The sequence below is a fragment of the Rousettus aegyptiacus genome, unplaced genomic scaffold (assembly GCF_014176215.1).
Source record: "Rousettus aegyptiacus isolate mRouAeg1 unplaced genomic scaffold, mRouAeg1.p scaffold_m13_p_13, whole genome shotgun sequence".
Taxonomy (NCBI): domain Eukaryota; kingdom Metazoa; phylum Chordata; class Mammalia; order Chiroptera; family Pteropodidae; genus Rousettus; species Rousettus aegyptiacus.
This window is the reverse complement of record NW_023416288.1, coordinates 29,602,426-29,625,394: the sequence shown is the minus strand read 5'-3', so window position 1 is coordinate 29,625,394 and position 22,969 is coordinate 29,602,426. Positions and strand designations below refer to the sequence as shown.

The 22,969-nt window shown below is 35.4% G+C and overlaps 1 protein-coding gene and 1 long non-coding RNA gene across 6 annotated transcripts in view; one reads left to right on the top strand and one right to left on the bottom strand.

Moving 5' to 3' along the window:
• Positions 1-22,969, bottom strand: part of LOC107507991 — a 112,598-nt gene that overhangs the window by 78,717 nt on the left and 10,912 nt on the right. For 4 of the 5 annotated variants that reach the window (XR_004953918.1, XR_004953920.1, XR_004953919.1 and 1 more), the window contains 2 exons: positions 18,285-18,489; positions 11,046-14,257 (listed from right to left, as the gene is read on the bottom strand). The exons of the other annotated variant lie outside the window; for it this stretch is intronic. This is a non-coding gene — a long non-coding RNA (uncharacterized LOC107507991). Of the gene's footprint in view, positions 1-11,045; positions 14,258-18,284; positions 18,490-22,969 lie in introns of those variants that run through there. 5 annotated transcript variants of the gene reach the window in all.
• FERD3L (Fer3 like bHLH transcription factor) lies at positions 6,599-7,187 on the top strand. The gene has a single exon (XM_016139476.2). It carries the CDS (start codon positions 6,693-6,695, stop codon positions 7,185-7,187), a length of 495 nt encoding a protein of 164 aa, XP_015994962.1. The 5' UTR covers positions 6,599-6,692.

Sequence of the window (22,969 nt, the reverse complement as noted above, 5' to 3'; positions counted from 1 at the left end):
GGTCTCCCTATCTCCTTTTTGTTCCTATAGAATTTATTGTCAACACACTAGCCAAAGGGATTCTTTTTAACAGTAAATAAATCTTCAAAAGGCTCCATTGGATCCCCACCTTACTCGAAGTAAAAGCCAATGATCATAAATGGTTGAAAAGGCCCTATGTGACACAGCCCTGCCCCATAACACCATACCAACCTCATCTTCTAGTATGCTTCCTTCCCTCGATTCCTTCTGTCTAGCAGCCTCTATAATGTTTCTGCAACATCCCAGGCATTCTTTAACTTTATCTTGTCTGAAATGTCAGTTCTCTCTGCCTGGAACACTCTCACTTTATATGCACTTAACTGCCTCCCTACTATCTTCAAGTATTTATTCAAACGTCACCTTCCAATCAGACTTTTACATGATAATTCTATTAAAAATAGCTACCTGACCCACCTTTCAACACTCATGATCTCACTTACACTAAGCAATTTTTTCCCATAGCACTTATCACCCTCAACACAGTAAAGAATTTTTTGTGTTTCATATCTTGTTCGTTGATGTTCATTAATACCAAACTCTTAAACTCTTAAATCAATGCCACGAGGATTAGGCATATCATAGGCATTCAATAAAAATTTGTTGCAAATTTTTTTTAATTTAGTGTAAAATTAATTCAGTGTACAATGGAACAACAGATTATAATTCGTATGTATTGATGCAAGTAGTACATTCATGCATAATATTGATTTTAATATATTTAATTTTATTTTCTTATTAACTAGGAGTGTCTTTGAATATATTAGGTTGAAAAATTAAGTGGCCCACTTTTTTTTAGGTTAAAAATAGTTTGACATTTGGCAATTACTTGTGTTTCAGCTTAATACTAATATTTTCTCCATATCACAAATGAAGACTGTGATGGCAAAAACTTTTGAAAAAATATTAAATTGCAAAATCACACATATAGTGTTTAATCTCCAGATATACAAAGAATTTATGAACTTAAGGATGACTGTCAAACCTATAACATTTATTTCAAAGGAAAGTCACCACTAAAATAATGTGCAAAAAATATGGTATAGGAAATGAGGGAGGAAAGGAAATTATTTGGGGGTAGTAGTTTATAACATCCTGAGGGATATTTTTTCCTTCACACCTCTCTAATTTTCCACATGTTTTTGTAAAAGAAGTGAAGAATTTGGAGAGGGTTCAAACAACAACTAATGTAAGAACTAATGTAATTGAAAATTTGGAAAATAGATTTATCCTAAGGCCGACTCATATGTTAAGAGGAAAAACATTTCACACGAGGAGGAAAAACCTGAGGCAAAAAATTTAATAACTCATTTTAAGCAGTTTTTATAGATAATACTTTAAAAATAGCTATAAAGTAGCATGTCTATCATTTTAATCTTTCAAATCATCATCTAGTAGTTTAAGTGCCAGCAGAAAACACACCACTGTAATAAAGAGATCTGATATAATCTTTCTCACGTATTAATCTGTATTTAAGAGTTACAGCTCTACTCCATTAGACCACTTCATGTCCCAGTTTCCTGTGGCAGGAGTTAGCAAACTACAACCTGAGAAGCAAATTCTGCCTGACACTCACTTTTGTAAATAAAATTCTATTGGAACTCAGATACACCCATTCATTTATGTATTATTTGTGGCTGTTTTCACACCACAGCAGAAGAGTTGAGTAGTTGTAACAGAGATCATATAGCCTGCAAAATCTAAGATACGGACTATCTGGTCCTCTACAGAAAAAGTTTCCCAACTCCTGCCATAGGGTAATGTCCTTGTCTACGGGGTCAGTGCTAGCTCACCACCAAGTGCCCACACTCCAGGCTGTGGGAGGAGGGCAAGAGAACAATTGGAAGACAAAAGATTTCATTTTCAAAAGACTGACTTGTACCTGCACATTTCCCCTTTTCATTTATCCCATTGGCGTGAATGTAGTGGAGCAGAAATGTTCCCCGCTAAAGTATGTGCAGGTGAGTCTTTTACTAAAAGGAAAAAGAGTAAGTACATACTGGAGAACAATGAGCAGTTTCTGCCACAACTATCTATGGTAAAAGTAAGGTGGCATATATGGAAATGAGGTGGAAAGGATAAGCCCCTTAAAGCAGCTGCTTTCTTTTCTGAATGAATTGATTTTGACAGTGAGAAGCACTTCACAAAACAGAAATCTGCTCTGTCCAGGAACTTTGCCTCTTTCTTACTTATTCCTAGTTACATGTAATTCACCCAGAGCCTGGTCACACTAATATTTTAAAGAGCAGCTAGCTCATTTGTCATCAGAGAATTACGAGTCAAAACCACAATGGACACCTTCAGAATGGCGTGGAAATGCCAATTGTTGACAAAAATGTGAAGAAACTGAAATTCTAATATATCTCTGGTGGCAGAGTAAATTGTTACAACCATTTTGGAAAATGATTTATCAGTAACTACTAAAGCTGAATATATACATAACCTATGTATATAGGTTGTATACTAAACAGAAAGGAAAAAAATGTTCTCACCAAAGATATGTACAATATCCATAGCATTGCAACTTGTAGCTAAAAACTAGAAACTACTCAAATACCCATCAACAGCAGAAGGTATATTTACACAATAAAATACTATTTGGGAACGAGAATAATATGCACGAATCTCATTTAAAAAATGTTGAGTGAAAGACCCAAAAGAGTACACGGAGTATAGTTTATTTTATAGGTGCTGAAAAATGGTTTTATTAATCTTAGAAGTCAGGACTTACATCTCAGAGAGTGGTACTTTGGAGAGTGGCTAGTGACCGGTTATGGGTATGAGATTGTGTGGGAGGTTGAAATAGTCTCAAGTTATCCACTTAAGATTTATCTCTTTTTATATCATCTTTGACTTCAATAAAGCATTCTATTTCTTAATTTAGTCACTGGTTTCATGAGTACATTTGCTTTATAAAAATTAATTAAGCTGTACATATATAATTTGTGAATTTTTAAATATATATAATCAATTTCAAAAAGCATTTACCTATAATAGAAAAATAACATATACGCATATATATTCTTCCAATTCTAAAATCAACCACAGCCATAAAACATACACAATTTGAAACCAAATAAGAAGAGAATACATCCATCATCATGTCAGCGAAGGAAGTATTTCTTAGACCTTTGTCCCTACAAACACAACAAACATCTACCTTTGTCCTATATCATTATTTTCTTAAAATTGCTTAAATAATATATAAGAATAAAGGAAGGGGCATGAATGAGAGAGAGAGAAAGGAAGGGTTTAACAAATTTGAGAGACTTGGGTTATTTCTTTACTCTCTGGACACTTTTTAAAAAAAATCTATCTTTCTCTCCTTACCATTGGTAATCCCACCCACCCCCCAGCCCCCTTAAGAATTATCACTCAAGTTATTCTTGGTCATTTGTTTTTTCTGCTTTGATTCTGAACACAAGAAAATAGTATACACGAAAAGTTTAATGTTTAATTGGGGTGGCCAATAGAGTTAAAGAAGGTAATAAACTAAGCAAAACTGTCATTTCATGATCATTTCCCTAAATATCTTGAGCAAAATTCATGGGGGTTTATCAAACTCTTTACAAAAGCCTCCTACTGGGTCACTAAATAATTATAAATTATAGGACTGAAAGAAGACAAGTTTGAATTTACTTCCTTTAATTTTCAATTGGGTTTTTAAAAATGTTTCTCTTTCAACTTTCGGATCTAGAAATGAAAATAATGGTTCTTTCCAATGCCATGAACTGTTTTAAACCACTTAGTACTTAATACATTTACTACATTTACTTATATTTTCTATGAAACCAAATAGCCATAAAAACATTTTTTACATAAATATGAAGCCTCAAAACAAACAGAGAAAAGCAATTCACTTATTTCTGTTCCATAATTAATAATACTTATAAACAAAAAACAAAGTCATTATAACCTAGATTTTAACATTTTTGCTCTGATTATGTCACCAGGAATAGAACCTTACAAGATAAACTGAAATTATCATAGTATAAACAGAATCATTTATCTTGGGATTTAATGATGCAATTGAAGAGAAAGTATTTTTAAACTATTGCTACAAGCATGCCTATTGAGACATTTTTGTAAATTCCCCAATATTTTTAATGTTAATATTTGAACCCGATCATGCATGTTGATTCCATTAATGTTGCTACAGTTTCTGTTGTGATAGGCTTGTTGAAAATATTCATAACCTTGGATAAAATCATACAGAATTTTAGTTCAAGAAAAGTATTTCTTTAAAGTCTCGTGATAGCTTCTGAAGCCTATTTTAGTAAATTTTCAATTAAAAATTTTATCACGTGTCTCTTAATTAATTGTCCTAATGTATTTTGTGTGGAACTAGATTCTCGCCAGGCGAGGTATTTAATCCATTTATGTGTGCATCTAAGGGGAAAAAAATAAGTCATGAGAAACATTTAACAGCTATAAATCAACTATAAAATATTTCCACATATGTAATGACATATTAAGTTAAATGAGTTAGAAAGCACATTACTGCTTGTCAAAACAAAAATTAACTCTCCCACTTACTTATTCCTTAATTTTAATTTTAATTCATTTTTATTTTTCAGTCTTCTTTTTGAAAGAATTTAGTAAAATCCAAATAGATAATCATAATCAAAGATCTCATTCTCATTAACATGTTTCGGGAAGTAAACTTCAATTCTTCTTGGCCTGAATTATCACAATGTGAGTTGGAGAGTGAAGAGTAAACACGAGCAAGAAAAAAGAAAATCAGTTAAAGGACAAAAGAGCAAGGGAAGCTGAGACACAACTGGGTTTAAAAAGAAAAAGAAAGAGAGAGAGAGAAAGGAAAGAAAGAATGAATGAAAAAAGAAAGAAAGAAAGAAAGAAAGAAAGAAAGAAAGAAAGAAAGAAAGAAAGAAAGAAAGAAGAAAGAAAGAAAGAAAGAAAGAAAAAGAAAAGAGAGAGAAAGAAAGGAAGAGGAAGGAAGGAAGGAAGGAAGGAAGGAAGGAAGGAAGGAAGGAAGGAAGGAAAGAAGGAAGGAAAAAGAAGAATTCTAGATGGTATTGCTTTAATGGAATATAGGAGTACACACTGGAAATCTAGAAAGAAGAAAAGGAATTGTGCTTACCTGTTAGAAATAAGAGATTTCTGGGAGCTGTCCAATGTACCAACTGAAAGATCATAATCACAATTTATCTCCTTAATAGGAATTAATGCACATTGTGATTCCCCCTTGAACCAACGCATCTCTTTGCTCATTTTTTTTGTGTGACTATATCTTCAATTACATCTTTAAAATAATTTTCTAACAAGTTGTTCTATCCCACCATGTCTTAAAATTCCTTACACTGAATAATTAAGTAAATATAGCTACTGACAAATAAAGAAGGAAAAATGAACTCTTATTTGTTAAAATATTAGAGATAATATGAAATTAGTAAAATTTCATTTCCATTATACCAAATTAAAATTTTCCTTTCATCTTAAAAAAACTAAGGATAATTTAAAATCTCCCTTAAATAGCATTCAATAAAGTGTAGTTTCTGCTCTTATGTCCTGTAGAGCAGTACAGATCAATGAGGAAAATAAGCCAAATGGAAGTGTCACGATTTTTCTTTGTTCACAATTTAAAATTCAGCAATTTAAAATTCGAAAGACTTAGCAATAGAGGGTGAGCTGATGGACTCATTGGTTTACCAAAGGGTAAATTGCATTTTTGAAAGGAGATTAAAGTTATTTTGTTTGGAGAGTGGAGAGGGTTTGCTTTTCCTTACACACCAGGATTATACACTAAAGCAAGATCGAAGAAAATATGCCAAGCCTCCCCCTTTTCATTTTATTGCCATCATAACTTTTACCCTCGAAGTAAAATGCCCTAATTTACATGAGTAGGAGAGGAGGGTAAGGAAAGTCAAGAGTCTAAATTGTTAGGCTGGTTACAACAAAATAGACTTTAGAAGTCAGGGTTTGTAGCAGGGCAGGAGAGATGTTTAGGATGCCCTGTAAGGAGAAAGCCGGTTCCAACAGCGACTCTGGGGAATGTGATCTCCGCACCCCCCTACCGTGCTTACTTAAGCTAATGGGAAGATCTTGCCTTTCAGTAGCCGCTGCACTGGGATACCAGACAAACAGATCCCCCGACCCCTGGCAGACAGGGCCCCTCTTTGGGACATCATTAAAAGCACATGCACTTGTTCTGCACTCATTGGCAGCAACGGATAGCAAGATCAGAACTCCTACTCCGAAGCCAAGGAGAAGCCAGAGTGGTGGAAAACATTCTCGCTTTGAAAAGCCAAAGCTAAATTAAAGAACTACATGAGATAAGGAGCCCGAAGAATATTAGTTGGCCGCGGGGGTGAGGAGAGTCACAAAAAGCACAGCAGGTAAGAGCTGGGGGTTGTTGCCAAGAAGGAACTGTCCCAGGTGGCGCAGCCAAATGGATCTCAGAATCGGAGGCCTGTCCCTTTGAGTCGTCCATGCGTGTTCAAGCTTGTCTATTTCCATCAGTTTCGAGAGAAGGGACGTTGTCATAGCCTTCCGTATCGGTGCGACTAATCCTGTTATCAGCTTAGTTATAAATATTAATGTCCCCTGGCCTTCCGGTGATGTTGTCGCGTCAAATTCGGGGTTGTTAAGAAGCCTAGCACCAGTCTCGTCCCTCCCTGCGAGAGACAGATGAGACCCAAGGCCAAGAAGACGCGATGGCGGCCTTTCCCGAGAGCTGCGTGGATGCCACCATGCTGGACTTTGTCGCAGACCTGTCCCTCGCCTCCCCGGGGCACCCCCTCCTCTGCGACTTCGCACCGGGCGTCCCCTTTGGGGACCGAGGTCTTGTGCTCCCCGAGGGAAGACCCAGGAGGCTGGCAGGCTTTGAGGAGGAAGATTTAGAAGAAGAGGAGGGCGAAGTAGACGAGGTGGGGGAGGAGGAGGAAGAGGAGCTAGAGAGAGGCGCCTCCCTGCTGGGCCGCCCGAAGAGAAAAAGAGTGATCACCTATGCCCAGCGCCAGGCCGCCAACATCCGCGAGAGGAAGCGGATGTTCAACCTTAATGAGGCCTTCGACCAGCTGCGGAGGAAGGTGCCCACTTTTGCTTACGAGAAGAGGCTGTCCCGGATCGAGACCCTACGCCTGGCCATCGTCTACATTTCCTTCATGACCGAGCTCTTGGAGAACTGCAAGAAAAAGGAAACCGGCTGAGCTCGGCAGAGGTGGACGTGTCTGCCCCTCCTTGCCTGGGCGCGTGCTACTTTGGGGTGTTTCAGGACCCCGCCGTGGGTGCCGCTGAAAAGCCAAGAGGGACGCTATAAAACAGAACGTCTGGCCTTCTGGAGCATGCTTCGGGGTTGTAAAATCCCCACAGCCCTCGCAGAGTTAATCGCATACGCGATCGATTTCAGTGGAGTGCGGGGCAGGGACCCACGGGCGGGGCGCGCTAGAACCAGTCGAGGCCGTCGAGGCGCGCGCCCAGAAGCAATTTCTGCCAGCCGGGTGGATGGAAAGCTATTCTTCGTAAAGGCAGACTTCCAATCTCTCCTTAACTTTTTTAAAAATAGAAATTAAAATTAGACTTTTTAAAAAGCCTCCATAGTCTGTGCTACGCCATCTCTAATAGGCGCTCCACTCAGGCCTGCGCCCTTAAGATCCAGCAGCAGAAACCCGAGACGGGTGTTGAGTGTGGGTCTCCGAAGAGGCCAAGACGCTCCGTCTCTCGTCTGGTTATTTTAGGCTTATCGAGAGACAGAAGGAAGAAGATGCGGAAGGAAGGAAAGCCGAGGGGACGGCGACCTCTGAGAAAGAACATCATTCGTCCCCGCCCCTCCCTTTCCCTTCTCTTAACGCTCAGAATCAGCAACCCTATTAAGTCCCTGCAGGAGCCCAACAATTGAACCCGTGGATGGATGGGGACGTCTCCGGCCGCAGCGCCGGGGCGCTCTTGGGGTCTTGCGAGGCCAGAGCTTTTGCCGCCGGCGCTTGCTTCCCGCTGTCTCCTACCCGAGGGGAGCAGGGAGGGACCGGGAAAGGAGGGCGGGGTTTTTGAAAGCGCTGCGCCGCCTGAGCGCGCACTTTTTTTTAGCTGTAGGAAGGGCCGAGAGTTCTCGTTCTAGAAGCAACCAGGGACAGGCGAGGCAAAAAATCAGAGGAGGAGATGCATTCTTCCGCTTTGCAAAAATGTGTGCAATGGAGATGAGGTTGAAGCAGGACCATATTGAGGGGGCCGCCTCCAGTTTGGACCCTCTGCCATTCCACAGTTCTTCCTCCTGGGCGACCTAACACCAGTCAAGGGGTCTTCAGATAAGAGTAGGTAAGTGAGGAGAGGAAGAGGAGTAAATACTGCCCATCTAACTGTAAACGTAGTAAACCTAAAGGATAAATCCCATTTCTCCAACGGTTTATTTTGCTCCTGACGCGCGCGCACGTACACGTGTACACACGCACACACGCACACACACACACACACACACACACACACACACACACATTGTCCCTATCATAATTTTAGAAATATAATTAATTACATCAAGAAATTATACTCATTCCAGAAAGTTTGTAAAACAAATTTTTTAAAAAAGAAAATTTAAATCACTCCGTTATCATACAGCATTTTTATCTATTTCCTTCTAGGCTTTTTTCCCCCTATACAAATATAAATTCAATGTGTTTAACAAATATGGGATACTTTTGGATACTGATCTTTCACTCAGCATTATAGAATGAGCACTTTTTCTTTGACTTCAAATATGATCTGAACATAATTTTAATTACTGTATTTTTTGTCATACTGATGTTTCATAGTTTAACTCCAATCCTTTACAAGTGCATAGCTGAGATAGTTCCTTTAAAAAAAATAATAAATGATGATGCAAAGACCATTCTTATAAATGTCTTCTCTGCCTGTAAGTTCCTGATACTAGATAAACAAAAGTAAAATTTCTGCATCAAATGAATATTTAAGTTTGTGGCTACAAATGGCCAGATTGCCTCTCAGGTAGGTTCTGCCAGTCCATACTGTCTGTCTCTTAAGTGCCTTCATTTAAAATTTTTCCTAGTTCTTCTATCCATAGGAACTGGATTAGTTCTTAAATGACCACCTTTCCAAAGATGATTTCTTATTCTGACTGTATCTCTTCACCAGGAATTTTTCTACCTCTACCATAAGAACATCAGGATAAACAGGTAAAAATAAAAAATACAACCAGCTAAGACCAAACAACAAAATCAAGGAGTGTACTTTTTAATTCTCTAGCACTTTTATTAAATAAACTGAAATTTGGACAATGACCTCTATCTATATCAGTTTTAGTGAGTAAAATTATTCATTTGATTTTACTTTTCTAGACAACTTTTTGGCTATAAAGACTAGAATAGTTGTCTTTTTAAAGACAAATTTTAATTTACTCATTTTAATGTTAAAGAAAAATAATATTTTTCATCTTATCAAACGTAGTGCTAGCAGTTCCATCCATGTTTATTCGGTTATTTAATTAAAAAATGTGTTGACATTTTACATATAGTGTAAAATAGGTTCAAAACTGAAAGAGCTTACAGAAGTACTTTTCCTTTTCCTACCTAAAGTCCTCCTGAGAACTAAACATTATTTTAAAAAAATCTACAAGTGTTAAAGTAAAAAAAAAGTTTCAGTTCTATGAATCATTAATATTTTGTTGAAAAGAACAATTTCGAAAAACAGAAATTAAAAAAAAAAACTGTGTAGACAAAGGACCTCAAAATCATTGGGTTCTGAAGAGTCAATACAACAACCATCCATCATCCTAATTTTCTCCCTCATATTCTGGACCATTCTGCTATATACTAAAGAATCTCAAAATAAAAAGCTATTTCCCTATTATTAATAGAATTATATCCACAATTCTTAAAACTGTTGCGATTTATAAATGCTTTGTCCTCTGTAAGTTTATTATATGTTTAGAAGCTACTCTAAACTGTAAAGTACCTTAAGGAATTTTTTAAGTCATTGTGTTACTAGAATAATTTGAAGCCAAATAAGGCTCAGAAACACAGAGACATAGATTTGACTTATTCCTCAAATTATCCCTAGAGATAAGACAAAATGATCTGCATTTTGACCATGAATCCGCTGCACCTCCATATCTCAATATTCAATTTTTCTAAGCAACGTGATAGTTTTAATTTTTTGTTAGATCCATAAGTTCAGTGTACTTTTTAATACAGGTGTTTTTAGTACCTAATACACCCTATGTTAAAATTGTTTTATTCTTTATTATATTCTAAACCAACATTGATAGACATTAGTTTTTCAATAGCTTCCAACACTTAAAAAAAATTCCTAATGTGTCAATTACTTTTGGAAAATTAATAATTAGTTTTTGAAATCTTTAAGCTATTTGAACATTTAGAATCTCCCATTTTAGTCATTGCTTGGAGTCAGTTTATTTATACACTCTTTACTTGACTGAAAACTGCCTTTTGGTCTTAAACTAAGTTCCCCATAACTATCAGGTTACTATTAGTATTCAGACATGTAAACCAAAAAAAGATCTAAATGAAATCATATTTGAAAGACATAATCGGGCTTTCCAAGGAAAGTGAAAATAATCAGAAACCTTTGCCATCAAAAGGCAGCCATTTGGGTTGATCGTCTTTTACAGTTGCCCAATGTGAAAGCAGATTTTGGCAAAATTAGCAATGGAAACTGAACCAAATATTATGCTAGTATGCATAATTCCTGCATGAACATACAATTAAGACCCTTGGATTGGTGTTTATTATTGCATTTGTCAGCATTTCCATTATAAAAACAATATTGTGGAAGATTTATAACATCGCTATAAAAATCTGTGTTGAAACACAGTTTAATGTAACTTTATTTCTGTAATTACAGATCTTCCAAATAAATTTCAAAGGTAATGAAGACACTTATTACATTTTACATGTATGAGTCCAAATGTACCTGCAACTTTAAAAACCAAAAGATTCTATTTAATGCAAAACATAAATTAGATATTTTATTTTTATCAAAAATAGCTAACAAATTAATATTGAATTTTAAGTACAAAATCTAATTTCTTAGGGTGATATATCATTTAATTATATTTAAACGTGTTAGAAAAGTGTTGAAGTTTTGGTATATATCTGTATCTTGGCCCAAGTACATTCCAAGGTTCCTAAACTTTGCCAACATTTTGGGTGAAGTTAGGCCCAATTTCTGGTCAGTGCCCTGTCTTCCTGTGAATGCTGGACTAAAAAGGATTACAAAACAAGAGTCAGCAGTTCTGACCATTTTGTTTTGACTTTGGGGTTTCTTTGAATCCAAAGCTCAAAACCAAACCTGGCGGAGGAGGAGAAGGAAAAGAAAGAAGCAATGCAAACTGACAGGAATAAAATGCCAGAAAGATGGAAAAACTTCTTCAAGTCTCTAGAAACCAAAGCTTATAAATTACCACAACTTTCTCTGTGACACCAAGTTTTTAGTTCTGTGCTTCAAACACATTCCATAAAGAAGTATAAGGAATATATGGAAATGCAAAGACTAGCATGAATGTATTTTTTAAAAACTCTTATGGCTCATATTTGATAGAATTCTACTCTTATTTTGCACAAAGCAAAGAACCTTTAATATTTAGTGCAATCGAGAGTTTGATGATTATTATACAAATTATCATAAAGTATTGTATCATTACTTAGTTCTTTGTTGTTTTCAAAGCATCATTCACATACTTTCTCTCATTTGATACTCCCAACTGCATTTCGAGAGGATCTAGAGTCTCTCAATTAATTGAGTTATCAGTGTAACTTAAAAATTCATTCACTTTGAAATCAGCATGATACAAGATTCCTAAATAGGACCAATGGTCACACAGAAGCAACACTCTTCGAAAGATATTGCCTTGAAAGATCAAAAGCACCTTAACAGAATCTGTAGATGATAAATTATACAAAAGGTTCATATGGTCTGGCCCCCTCCAAGGTCAAGTTTTACAACCTTCTGCTTAGGGCTCTGTGAAAGAAGACTTCCATCTCCTTCACATAGGTGGAAACCAGTAAACATAGATAACCTCAAAGCTGTGGTTATAGATAGCTTTTTAATGCCATCGGTGTTCAAAAGGGAGAGAAATATCTATCAGAATGTGGAAAGAGATCAAACAGTTGGTCAATAGAAGGGAACGCCACTATATAAATGTGTTTGGATGGCTGGATGAATTCCTGGATGATGGATGGGTGGATAGAGGTAATCACACCATTATTTTACTGCAGATAATTTTGTGACTTCTTCAAAACCTAGTAAAATCACAAGCTATATTTGTTACCAGTCAGATCTTGAATTGAATGACTATATTTTATCCTAAAGTTTAGTAAAGTGTTGGCTATATTTAATCCCATAATTCACAGAAATTTTGGAGAAACTAGAAATGGTCTAAAGGAGAACCATCAAGTAACTGGATTATTAGTTCTGGATGAAGTAATAATATCTATAATAATTAGTAGTAATATCTATAATACTATATATACTGTATTGCTTACTTACATGAAAGCACATGATCTAAATGCTGTGTTGAGTTCGTTACATAACTTTTTAAGTTCTTACAATAAATTGAGGATATATTACCTTCATATTAATACCCTCATAGTGATATGGAACAGATAAGTTAAATAACTTCCCAAGCTCAATCAGCTAATAAATAAGGAAGCTAAGATTTATACCCAGTGCAAGATTTCAGACCAAATTCATAGGGATTGGGGTTATCTGTATATGATTATATGTTTATTATATTCAAGTAAAAAAGATGTGATAAAAATGAGTATTCTTTATCTTTTCTGGGAATCTGAGAAATGTAGGCATGTATCAGCATGATACAGTCTCTGCAAAAAAAAAAAAAAAAAAAAAAAAAACCACAAAACTGGGAAGATGGACTACTGATAGAAGTTTTTAAACAGGCCTTGAAATAATTTTCTATGGATATTTTAAGGCCGCAACTTTCTTTTGCTAAATGCTATAAACACAATGCCATAAATACAAGCTTTAAAATTTGACAGAAGTGGATTTGAATCATAAGTACATCACATCATGCTATGGAAGCTGATACAACTTAACCAATTGTTGACCCTCTGTTTCTTCATTTTTAAAACAGGGGTAATGATACTCATCTCATAGGGCCCTTGTGAAGATTGACTGAAATATGTATGCAGAGTAAACAGTGTAGACTAAGCACTCAGCTAATGGCAACTACTATTAGAATACACATCATCATCATCATTATATCCCTTCCAATTCTATGGCAATGAAAAACTCTACGAACAGTGTTCTACTTCCGCCACCAGTGGTAATATGTGAAAACATAAAATATATAAAGAGCAGGGCTCATTATATAATGCTTTCAAATAAACTGACAAAATCAGATTTCTTTTTATCCCTCAATATTTTTTATGCCTGAAATACTTGACTGTCAGCACTTAGTCCTGGTAAATGCATCTTTTTATGTGGAACAATAAACCCCCAACAGATGAACACAGAGCTCAAAACCCCCTTATTTAACCTGCTACTATAATAGCACATATATTTAAAACAAATGGTATTAAAGTGAATTTAAATCTGAATTCATCCATTGAAATTCTATTTTGTCAGCAGCCCAGATATAATATTTGTTTATGTTTTTCAAATTAGTATGCAATTATTCAAATCATATAATTCCTGATGAAATCGTTCTGGATCTTAATTACAATGATGGTTGCACTGATCTATCTACCCACATGATAGAATGACACAGAATTGTCTTTGTACACCAATGTCAATTACTGATTTTGATGTTGTACTGTAATATGTAAGAAGTAACCAGTGGGAGAAACTAAGTAAAGGAAACATAGAACCTCTCTGTATTATCTTTGTCCTGTGAGTCTATAATTATTTCAAAATAAAAAATGAAAAACTCAAATAATTACTATGACCTTTTTTTGAACCTATAAAGTACCTTACGAATATAAAGTATTGTTAGTTTTAGGGAGCCATTCACACATGCTTGAGTCATATTATGTTCCATAATTCTTCTTCAAGTGAAACCAAGTTTCATGCGTGGCTTTATAGGGTCCTCAAATAAAAATCTTAACCCCTAAAGGGCACAGCCAAGAACTGAGTATCTGATTCTGGTCCCCCTGGTTCATGCTGACATTCTTGGCCAAAGACATTCTCAAGAATGGATCTGTAGTGTTGGAGAAGCTTCACATCTCAGTTCTCCTACTTACTCAATTAGACAACTCACTTAAAACATCTGGGCTTCAGTACTTCCCCGTGTCTGTAAAATGGAAATAATAAACACAGGGTTATTTAAAATATCAGAAGCTATTCTATGAAGCACTTAGTACAGTGGCTCACGCACAAAGTAAAAACTTAGGCAATGTGGTTGTTGTTTATGCTAATTCAATGTTGAATGTTTATATAGAGCAAGATGACACTTCAGCCTTTGAGAAGGGCTCATGAGAACACAAACATAAGCAATATTAAATAGTCTGTGCTGCTTCTCTTATATAGCATGGCATTTGCACCCAACTTAAGCTGCTGTCCTAACAACAGACTTTTCTTTAGTTTTGTTTTTAATACATAAAAATTTAAAGGTAAGGCTTCTGGTCTATGACATATGTAATCACACTATTTGGTTGGCCAGGAAGGTCACCTGTAAACCCTACATTCTTAAAATAATCTCTGAACTTTGCATATAAAGCTTTTTATATGAAAAAAAAAAAAGGTGTCTCCTAGTAAATCTCCTGGAAATTTATTTTTTAGCAAATTCATCTTGAAAGCTACAGCATTGGTGATAGTGACAAGTACGACTGCCTCAATTACTAAGCATTTATGCATGCCTCATCTAGGCTAACATGAAATCTGAAAGTCCAGGACACACTTAGCCCAGTTAACTAGAAACTGGGTAACAGGGTAATGCTTTGTTTTAGGTTCCTGAGGGACACAGGAGTCCCACTGAACCCAAGATTAAGTGGCTGCCACAGAAAGAAATCAAGATGGAAAAGAGAAAAAGGTTCCTCTTTGTAGCAGCAGAAAGGGAAGTTGGATCCCAAAGCGCATACTTGAACATCCGATGTTATTTCTGCCATCTGTAGTATTTGAAAATTTGACACTTGGCCTCATCCTTTATTCACACATTTTTTTTTTCATACTGACACTGATAGATTTAAACAACTTCTCTGAAAAATGTGTATTCTTTGGGCTGCATTTATTTGCACTTTAAATATCAGTGTTTTAAAAAGGTTGGCTTTAACTTATATACAATTTCTCAATATTTAAAAATGCATAGCTTTTTTCATATCTACTATTTTATTTGATCATTTTTCCTCCTTGCACAGAAAGTTAAAAATATAATGATTAAATCCCTTGTTCCTTTTAAATGCTTTGGTTCAACTTCAAGTGGCTCATTTGAGGGTCGATGGTAAAGGGCCTTCCGGAATTTATTAAAAATTTTCTGACTTGGGAAACATACCTAATTTTAAATATTCTCACCAGGGGCTCATACTTTGGACAAGAAAAAAAATGTGTTAACAAGCATTTGACGAACACTTGTTAATTGACAACTTCTTGAACCTGCCACACCATTTCTTTTGTCACTATTCATTTGCCTAATCTCACCAAAGCCTATTAAAATTAGAGCAGATGAACTCACTTAACATATGTCTGTGTGTGTGTGTGTATTGGAGATTATATACATATACATATACATATATACACATATTTGTGTGTGTGTGTATTGGATACTGCTTTGTTTAAAGATGACAAAACAACAAATTAAACTGTATAACCTTATTATGTAATGCACTACATTTCATCAAATTCAATCAACTGCTTCTAAAATGAACATGAACCAGGCTGAAAAACGCCCAGAACCCCAAAGCATTATACAACAAAACAATGACAATCTTCCCAAATTACATCCACATGAAAAGCATATACCTCAATCCACACCTCAGGGTTCTTACTCTGGACACCTCAGAGCTTCTACTTTATAGTTATAACCTTTCCTTCCATTGTTTGACCCACATACGTGCAAACATACATACATGTAAAAGTATTTCCATCAGAATACCTTCATATGTATGTTAGAATGGATGGTACATACGTAAATTTTTTACACGCAGCTCAAACCTTTAAAAAAGGTTCTTTCTTTTCCTCCATATTTTGGTAGTTTCACTCTTTTTTACTTTCTTGAATACTTCAACATGAACACTCATGTTGTAATATCGATTGCTGAACATTTCCATCTTTTGTCACCAAAATTTAAGTGAGCATCGGTATTTTCACATACACTGAGAACAAGTCCAGGAATTGCTCCAGTCTCTGACTTAGCCCCACAGAAGTATATCGGGCCTGAATATAATTACTAAGACCAGCAGCCAGTCAATTGTAGAAAAGAAAGTGTCTGGAATTGCCATTCAGGAAACCTACAGAACACTCATTGATTAGATGAGGGTCACTGACTCAATGAGAAAAACAGAATTTTCCCTGGGAGCAGAGCTACTTCCTCTTGGATTCAAGAGTATCTGAAGTTCAGGGAATTTACCATACCAAGAAAGAAGTTAGAAAGGATTCAAGAATGCTGTCTAAACACTGGCTTCGATTGGGAAGATCTAAGACATATTTTACATTTTGTGGATTCTTACAGCTTGCTTACAGAAATTTCAGTGGTAGGAATTTAGTCTAAAGAAATAATCAAGACTATATACAAAGATTAGGCTACAAAGTATGTATTTCAGTTTTGTTTATAATATTGAAATGTAGAAAATAGTCTTGATGTGTAAAACTCTGAGTCTTTATTTTAAATTGTTGAAGTCCTTAAAAGGATGATGTACAAAATAGTGTATGCTATGGAAAGAGAATTTCAATAAATGATAAGTAAAACAGTATTTTATAAAACAATATTATGGTATGATTTCATTTGTTTAATATGGTAATGTATATAAATATATATGTGGATGTATGCATATCTTTATATCTGTAAATGTAAATGTTCATTTTACTATAGAAGTGGTCAATTTTGTACTTGTTTGTATTTTTCCAGCTTTCTACCACCCCTTTGAAGTCAGAAAAATAAAATTATTTTAAAGCAAGTTGGGCTACATCAAAACAAAAAGTTTTACTGCACAGCAAAAGAAACCATCAACGAAATGAAAAGGGCAACCCATGAAATAGGAGAAAATATTGGCAAACCATCTATCTAATAAGGGGGGGTCAATGTCCAAAATACATAAGAAACTCATGCAACTGAAAAGCAAAAACAAATCACCCAATCAAAAATGGTCAAAGGACCTGAATAGACATTTTTCTGAATAAGACATACAAATGGCCAATAGGTACATGAAAAGATGTTCAGCATCACTAATCATCAGAAAAATGCAAATCAAAACCACAATGAGATGTCACCTCATACCTGTTAGAATGGCTATTATCAAAAGATAAGAAATAAGTATTGATGAAGATGTGGAGAAAGGGAAACTCTTGTGCACTGTCTGTAGGAATGGAAACTGGTGCAGCCACCATGGTAAATGCTATGGAAGTTCCTCCAAAAATTAAACTAGAACTACGATATGATCCAGCAATCCCACTTCTGAACAGAAATGAATACCTAAAGAAAATGAAATCAGTATCTGGGAGAGATATCTGTATACCACCATGTTCCTTGTAGCATTATTCACAATGGCCAAGAAACGAAAATAACCTAATGTCCCTTGACAGTTGAATGGATAGAGAAAATGTGGAATATACATACAATGAAATATTATTCAGCTGTAAAAACAGGGAAATCCTGCCTTTTGTGACAATATGCATGTTCTTTGAGGGCATTATGCTAAGTGAAATAAGAGAAAGACAAATACTGTATGTTCTCGCCTATATCTGGAATCTAAAAATGCTGAATTCATTGAAATAGAGTAAATGGTGGTTGCCAGGGTTTGTGAGGTGGAGGAAATGGAGAGGTATTGGTTCAAGGGCACAAACTTCCAATTATAAAATGAAAAAGTTCCGAAGATCTGATCTACGGCATGGTGACTATAGTCAACAAACTGCATTACATACTTGAAAGTTGACGAGAGATTTTAAATGTTATCACCACAAAAAAGATGAAAAAAATATTTTAAATTTAAAATAGCAACACGATATAAGTTGTGAATTCTACTGTTAGTTGTATGGCAGGATGCTGTTACTTAGGTGAGAACACTTGCCATCTTAAATCTGAAACACTTAGGTATTTAAAATGCTTAGAAATGGCATTCTGTACTTTATATATATATATATGTATTTATTAGAGAGCAGAACATTACCAGAAAATTAGAGGCCCCTCTTCTGATTCCTTCCATTTGTTGCCATTCTCTTGCTGCAAGGCTATCTATCTAGTGTCCTGATACGGCCTCAATTAACTTCCCCGTTTTTGTATTGTTTTACATGAATAAAATGACTGGGTTTGGGGAAAGACCGATTTTCATTTATAAATGTATCTTCAATAAAACAAGTATTCTCACAGGTCCCCTAAAAAAGAGAAGTTGAAATTAATTAGAAATATAAGGATTAAGTTTACCATTAAATACAGAGTAAAAAGTTAAAAGGAAAATTACTTAGCAAATATGCACTTTAATCTCATTAACATAAACATGGAAATGGAGATTTTAAGAATATGAGGTGTTTCTTCTTAAACACATCTGAGTTCACCTGTAACTTACTTACACACACACACACACACACACATACATACACACGTGTAATAAATATAGCTACAATAAACTGTACTGATGCTAAGATATTTACTTACTGGTCAGGAATACACCTCAAATGTCTAATGAAATTCGTGGTTTTTAAACAACTACTACCATAGTTTTGCTTCCTATTTAGCCCATGGGAATTATAACATGTGTAATGTGTTTGTGTGCTTGCATTTGAATGTGTGTGTGCCCTTGTGTGTGTGTGTGTGTGTGTGTGTGTGAAGGTACATAAGGATTGTGCAATTTTTAATATCTATTTTTAAAAAGGATAGGATACATTAGAATATGATAAATGTGATCCCAAAAAGCTTTCATATTCATATGCATATTAATTTTCATATCATTTTTACATTCATGGATTGAAAACTGCCATGTACCTGAAAAAAAAATTAGATTTCTAACATAATTTCAAAATATTTAAAACCTGCACTGCTTTTAATAACTTTTACTGTTTTTAACATGTGACATTTTATCCCCATTAGCAATAACAGATGTCTAATGCATTAAAAAGGAAAATCCTGCACATGTGTCGAAATAGAGGACTTTACTGAAAGGAAAGCATGTGCTTTGATTTATATTAGTCAAAATTTAGATACTGTACTTGGTGCTATTTCAGGAAATGAAAAGGTGAGGAAACAGTTATATACCAATAAACCAGAGCAAAAGTCTCCATAGAAACCAAAACAGTTTCAGTGGGAGCCACTTAAGCTAAATTAATACCTAGAATATGCTCGTATTAGCCCCTAGAGAGCTAATTCGAACAAAACAAAACTCTGTCCATTGACTCATGCATGTTACATAGTATTTACAATTCTTCTTTGTTCACATTTGTCAAAAATTAATCAGTCATCAAGACTGAAAATTTGGGTGAATTCTGAGAAAAGATGACAAAAAACAACAGTATTTACTAACTCTTCTTCAACTTCATCATCTTGACTACTAATCAAAAGGAACACAAAGGGAAAAATGAAAAATAATGAATGATAAATCCAATTTTATTTGTTTGGCTGGTTTTTTGCCTCAGCTTTCATAAGCGCCTTCTCTCCTGTAGACTATTGGGCTGAGTTATCTCTCCTTCCCCACACTACAGCCAGTGCGGAGTGAGGAACTGCAAAGCCAGCTGGGATGGTAATTAATTTATTCAAAACTACTATGTACTAGCTGTTTACTTAAGCTATGCCATCCAATCCTTATAAAATACTTACTATAATTAATATTAATGTATCTATTAATATATCAACTTTACAAATAAAGAAGCAAGTTCAAATTTAATTATCTTGTCCAAGCTGAGACAGTTGCAGAGCCATATTTTGACCCAGTTGTTTCCTTCTCTAGAGGTTGTGGTGACAAATGTTGCTATAATATCGCTCCATGTCTATGTCAGTTAGCTAGAGGCTCGCAGGTACTCCTTGCAAAGGTGGTCCAGCACTGTTTGGGAGTCTTGGTAAGGAGCTTTTACAAGCATAAACTGAAGACTCCTTTAAGAGTTACTGTTCGTTTCTGTGGTTTCAGTTTAAACCATCTATCAAAATATACCATTGCTAATGGTATATTTTCTATTCCATGCAAACTGTTTTATGCTCCCCACTCTCATTTTCTACATTATAATTGCTTTGTGTTCATAGAATGTGAAAGAACGATTTCTTTGCATATAAATTGGGCTGTTTCCTTAAATGCTTCAGGAATATACCTGTTTTTGTATGTCTGTGGGGGAGTGTATGTGTCTGTGCGTGCCATAAACATATAGCTTCCTATTGCCTGATGCTATAATAAAAAGGCTACCATCTCAAAACCACAAAACCCTTGGTATTTCCTTCATGTGATGCATTTCATTAGAGTCTCTGATTCATAATTACGAAGCCAGAATGTATACTGTCCACTTAAGTAACCTATGTACATTTATCATGTTTATGATGTTTGGAACAACAAAATGGTGGGGAGACTATATGACCATCAGCTATATTTATCCTGTTTTGGCCAGGTCCATCCAGGTTTTTTCTCTTTGCTCACTTTTATTTTCCTGCTTTTAAAGAAAATTAACTTCTAAATATCAAAATTTAACATTAAAATAGAGAAAATTTGTACAGATGTTTGTTTCATCATTTTAACAGAAGAAAAACACAATTTCTTGGTTGTTCATGGTTGATGTCTACATGCAATGATAGTATTAGAAATAATTTCCTAAGTTATAATGTCACAGCCAAGGAACCCAAAACAATATCAGGAGCAGCACAGGGTTCAGAGATGCTAAGAGTTCTAGCTAGCATTGAGAGGGCAGTGTGGACAAACCCGAAGAAAACATTTTTTAAGAAGAAAGGGCAGTACTCAGATCAACCTTAATTATGGTCCTGGAAATTTTATATGGAGGCTTACCATACATTTATTACTGAGTGGATCAAGTGATGAGAATATGATTCTCAGATTTACTGCATTTAATTCAAAAATAGAGATTGAAATAAAATTTCAATCATTGGGAGAATTTCCAAGTCAAAAGATAGACTTTATAGCATTTTCTTCATCAGCTTAAAGTATAATGCTATTATTATAGCTCTGATTTTGGGGATGTTCTTCAGAGTAATTCACTCTCATCAATCTAATCCGTTTCCTTCATACTCCAATTTGCTACAATTTAGTTGTACTTTTTTAAAAATGTGCCTCTTCATTAGTAATTGGCTTTCAATGTACTGTACTGTATTATGGTGCTACTAGTTGTTCATTTATCATTCATGTCACAAGGACAAGTGGCTATTAGAACAAAAAATAAAATAATTACAGCTCTCTCCTGTTTCCCTTCTCCTCTCTGTCCTGCTCCATGCGATCTTTTTTTTTTTTTCCTTTCATGCTGTCACAGCCTGTTGGATTCATTGACTATATTTTATATGCTGCATATAAAATTTTCTTCTCCTTCTGAAATTTCCTTCTATAAAAATGCATGCAAATTATATGTTTTCAACGGAAATTATGAAGAAAACATGGAGGTATATTTTGTTACAATTTAGTGAAGTTATTGGGCTACATAAATGTCTCCTCTAGGAGAGAAGGGTTGACAAAATGATCAAGAAGGTGAACAATTTCCTGACTGCCCTTTCCCAAGTCAAATGTTCACGGTGGTTCTTACGTGTAGCCCCAAACTAAACAAGCACATAAATGTCACAGTGAGGAGAGAGTGAAAAGTAGCAATAATGTAGTCTTGGTTTATGTTTAAATTGAGCTGGATCGGATGGTGTTTTCTTGCTCTGTTCGGCATCCAGTTCTTTTTCTAACTTTCATTACCAATTTAACAAAAATCTATCAAATATTTATTAGATGCTTACTATGGACTTGATTCTGTTCTCAACGCAATTTCTACTTTGGTTAAGATATCTTGCCTCAAAGGAGCTCACAGTAGAATGAGGGACATAGACTTAACCAACTTGTACAGACACTGACTGGATGAGATATGTGGGAGCATTAGAAATAGTAGCTCTTGAGATAGAATAGACAAATACAGTTAATATTTTCTAAGTTCTGCACTATTTTATACTTAAGTGCCCTTAACTCGAGGCTGCTGGGAAGAAAAGCATTGGCAGGCTAAATAAAATGGCCATTTACCTCGCATGCAGACTATGATTAGCTCTAAAGGAGTAAATTCTAAGCTCAGAGTCACGTTAAAGCCAAAGGTCATGACCGTTTGGTTCACTACTTGACAAATAGCCTGCTAGTTAATCTAACAATATCCATTCTTCTCATCTTCCTTCAGCAACAGAACCTGTGAAGGTTACACTAGACGTGGCCATCTATCTGATGACTTATTTTATAGCCTCACTTGTAGTTAGTCGAGGTTATGTGACAAATTTCTAGTAATGGGATATGAGCAGAAGTTACATGGAATTTCTAGATAGGGTCCTTAAAAAGGGGGTTTTGTCTTCCCCCTTGCTTTTCTCCTTCCTCATTGGTTGGCATGCAAAATTTAAATGAGCCCTGGAGAAGCCATTTGCTCCATGAAATGGAAGTCACATTTTGAGGGTAGTAAAGAGTTAAATCTCCAATATTCAAAATGGCTGAGACACTGAACCAAGCCTGCAACACCTATCCAAATTTTTCATAAGATAAATAAACAGCCTTGTTTAATCCACTGTTTTTGTATCTCTTTATTTACAGTGCCATATCCTACACCTCAAATATCTTTTCCTCTCAAATGTCTTGGGACAGTGTCTGACACATGGGGTCCCATTAAAATTGTGGACCGCCAAGGGACAGAATGACCTCAG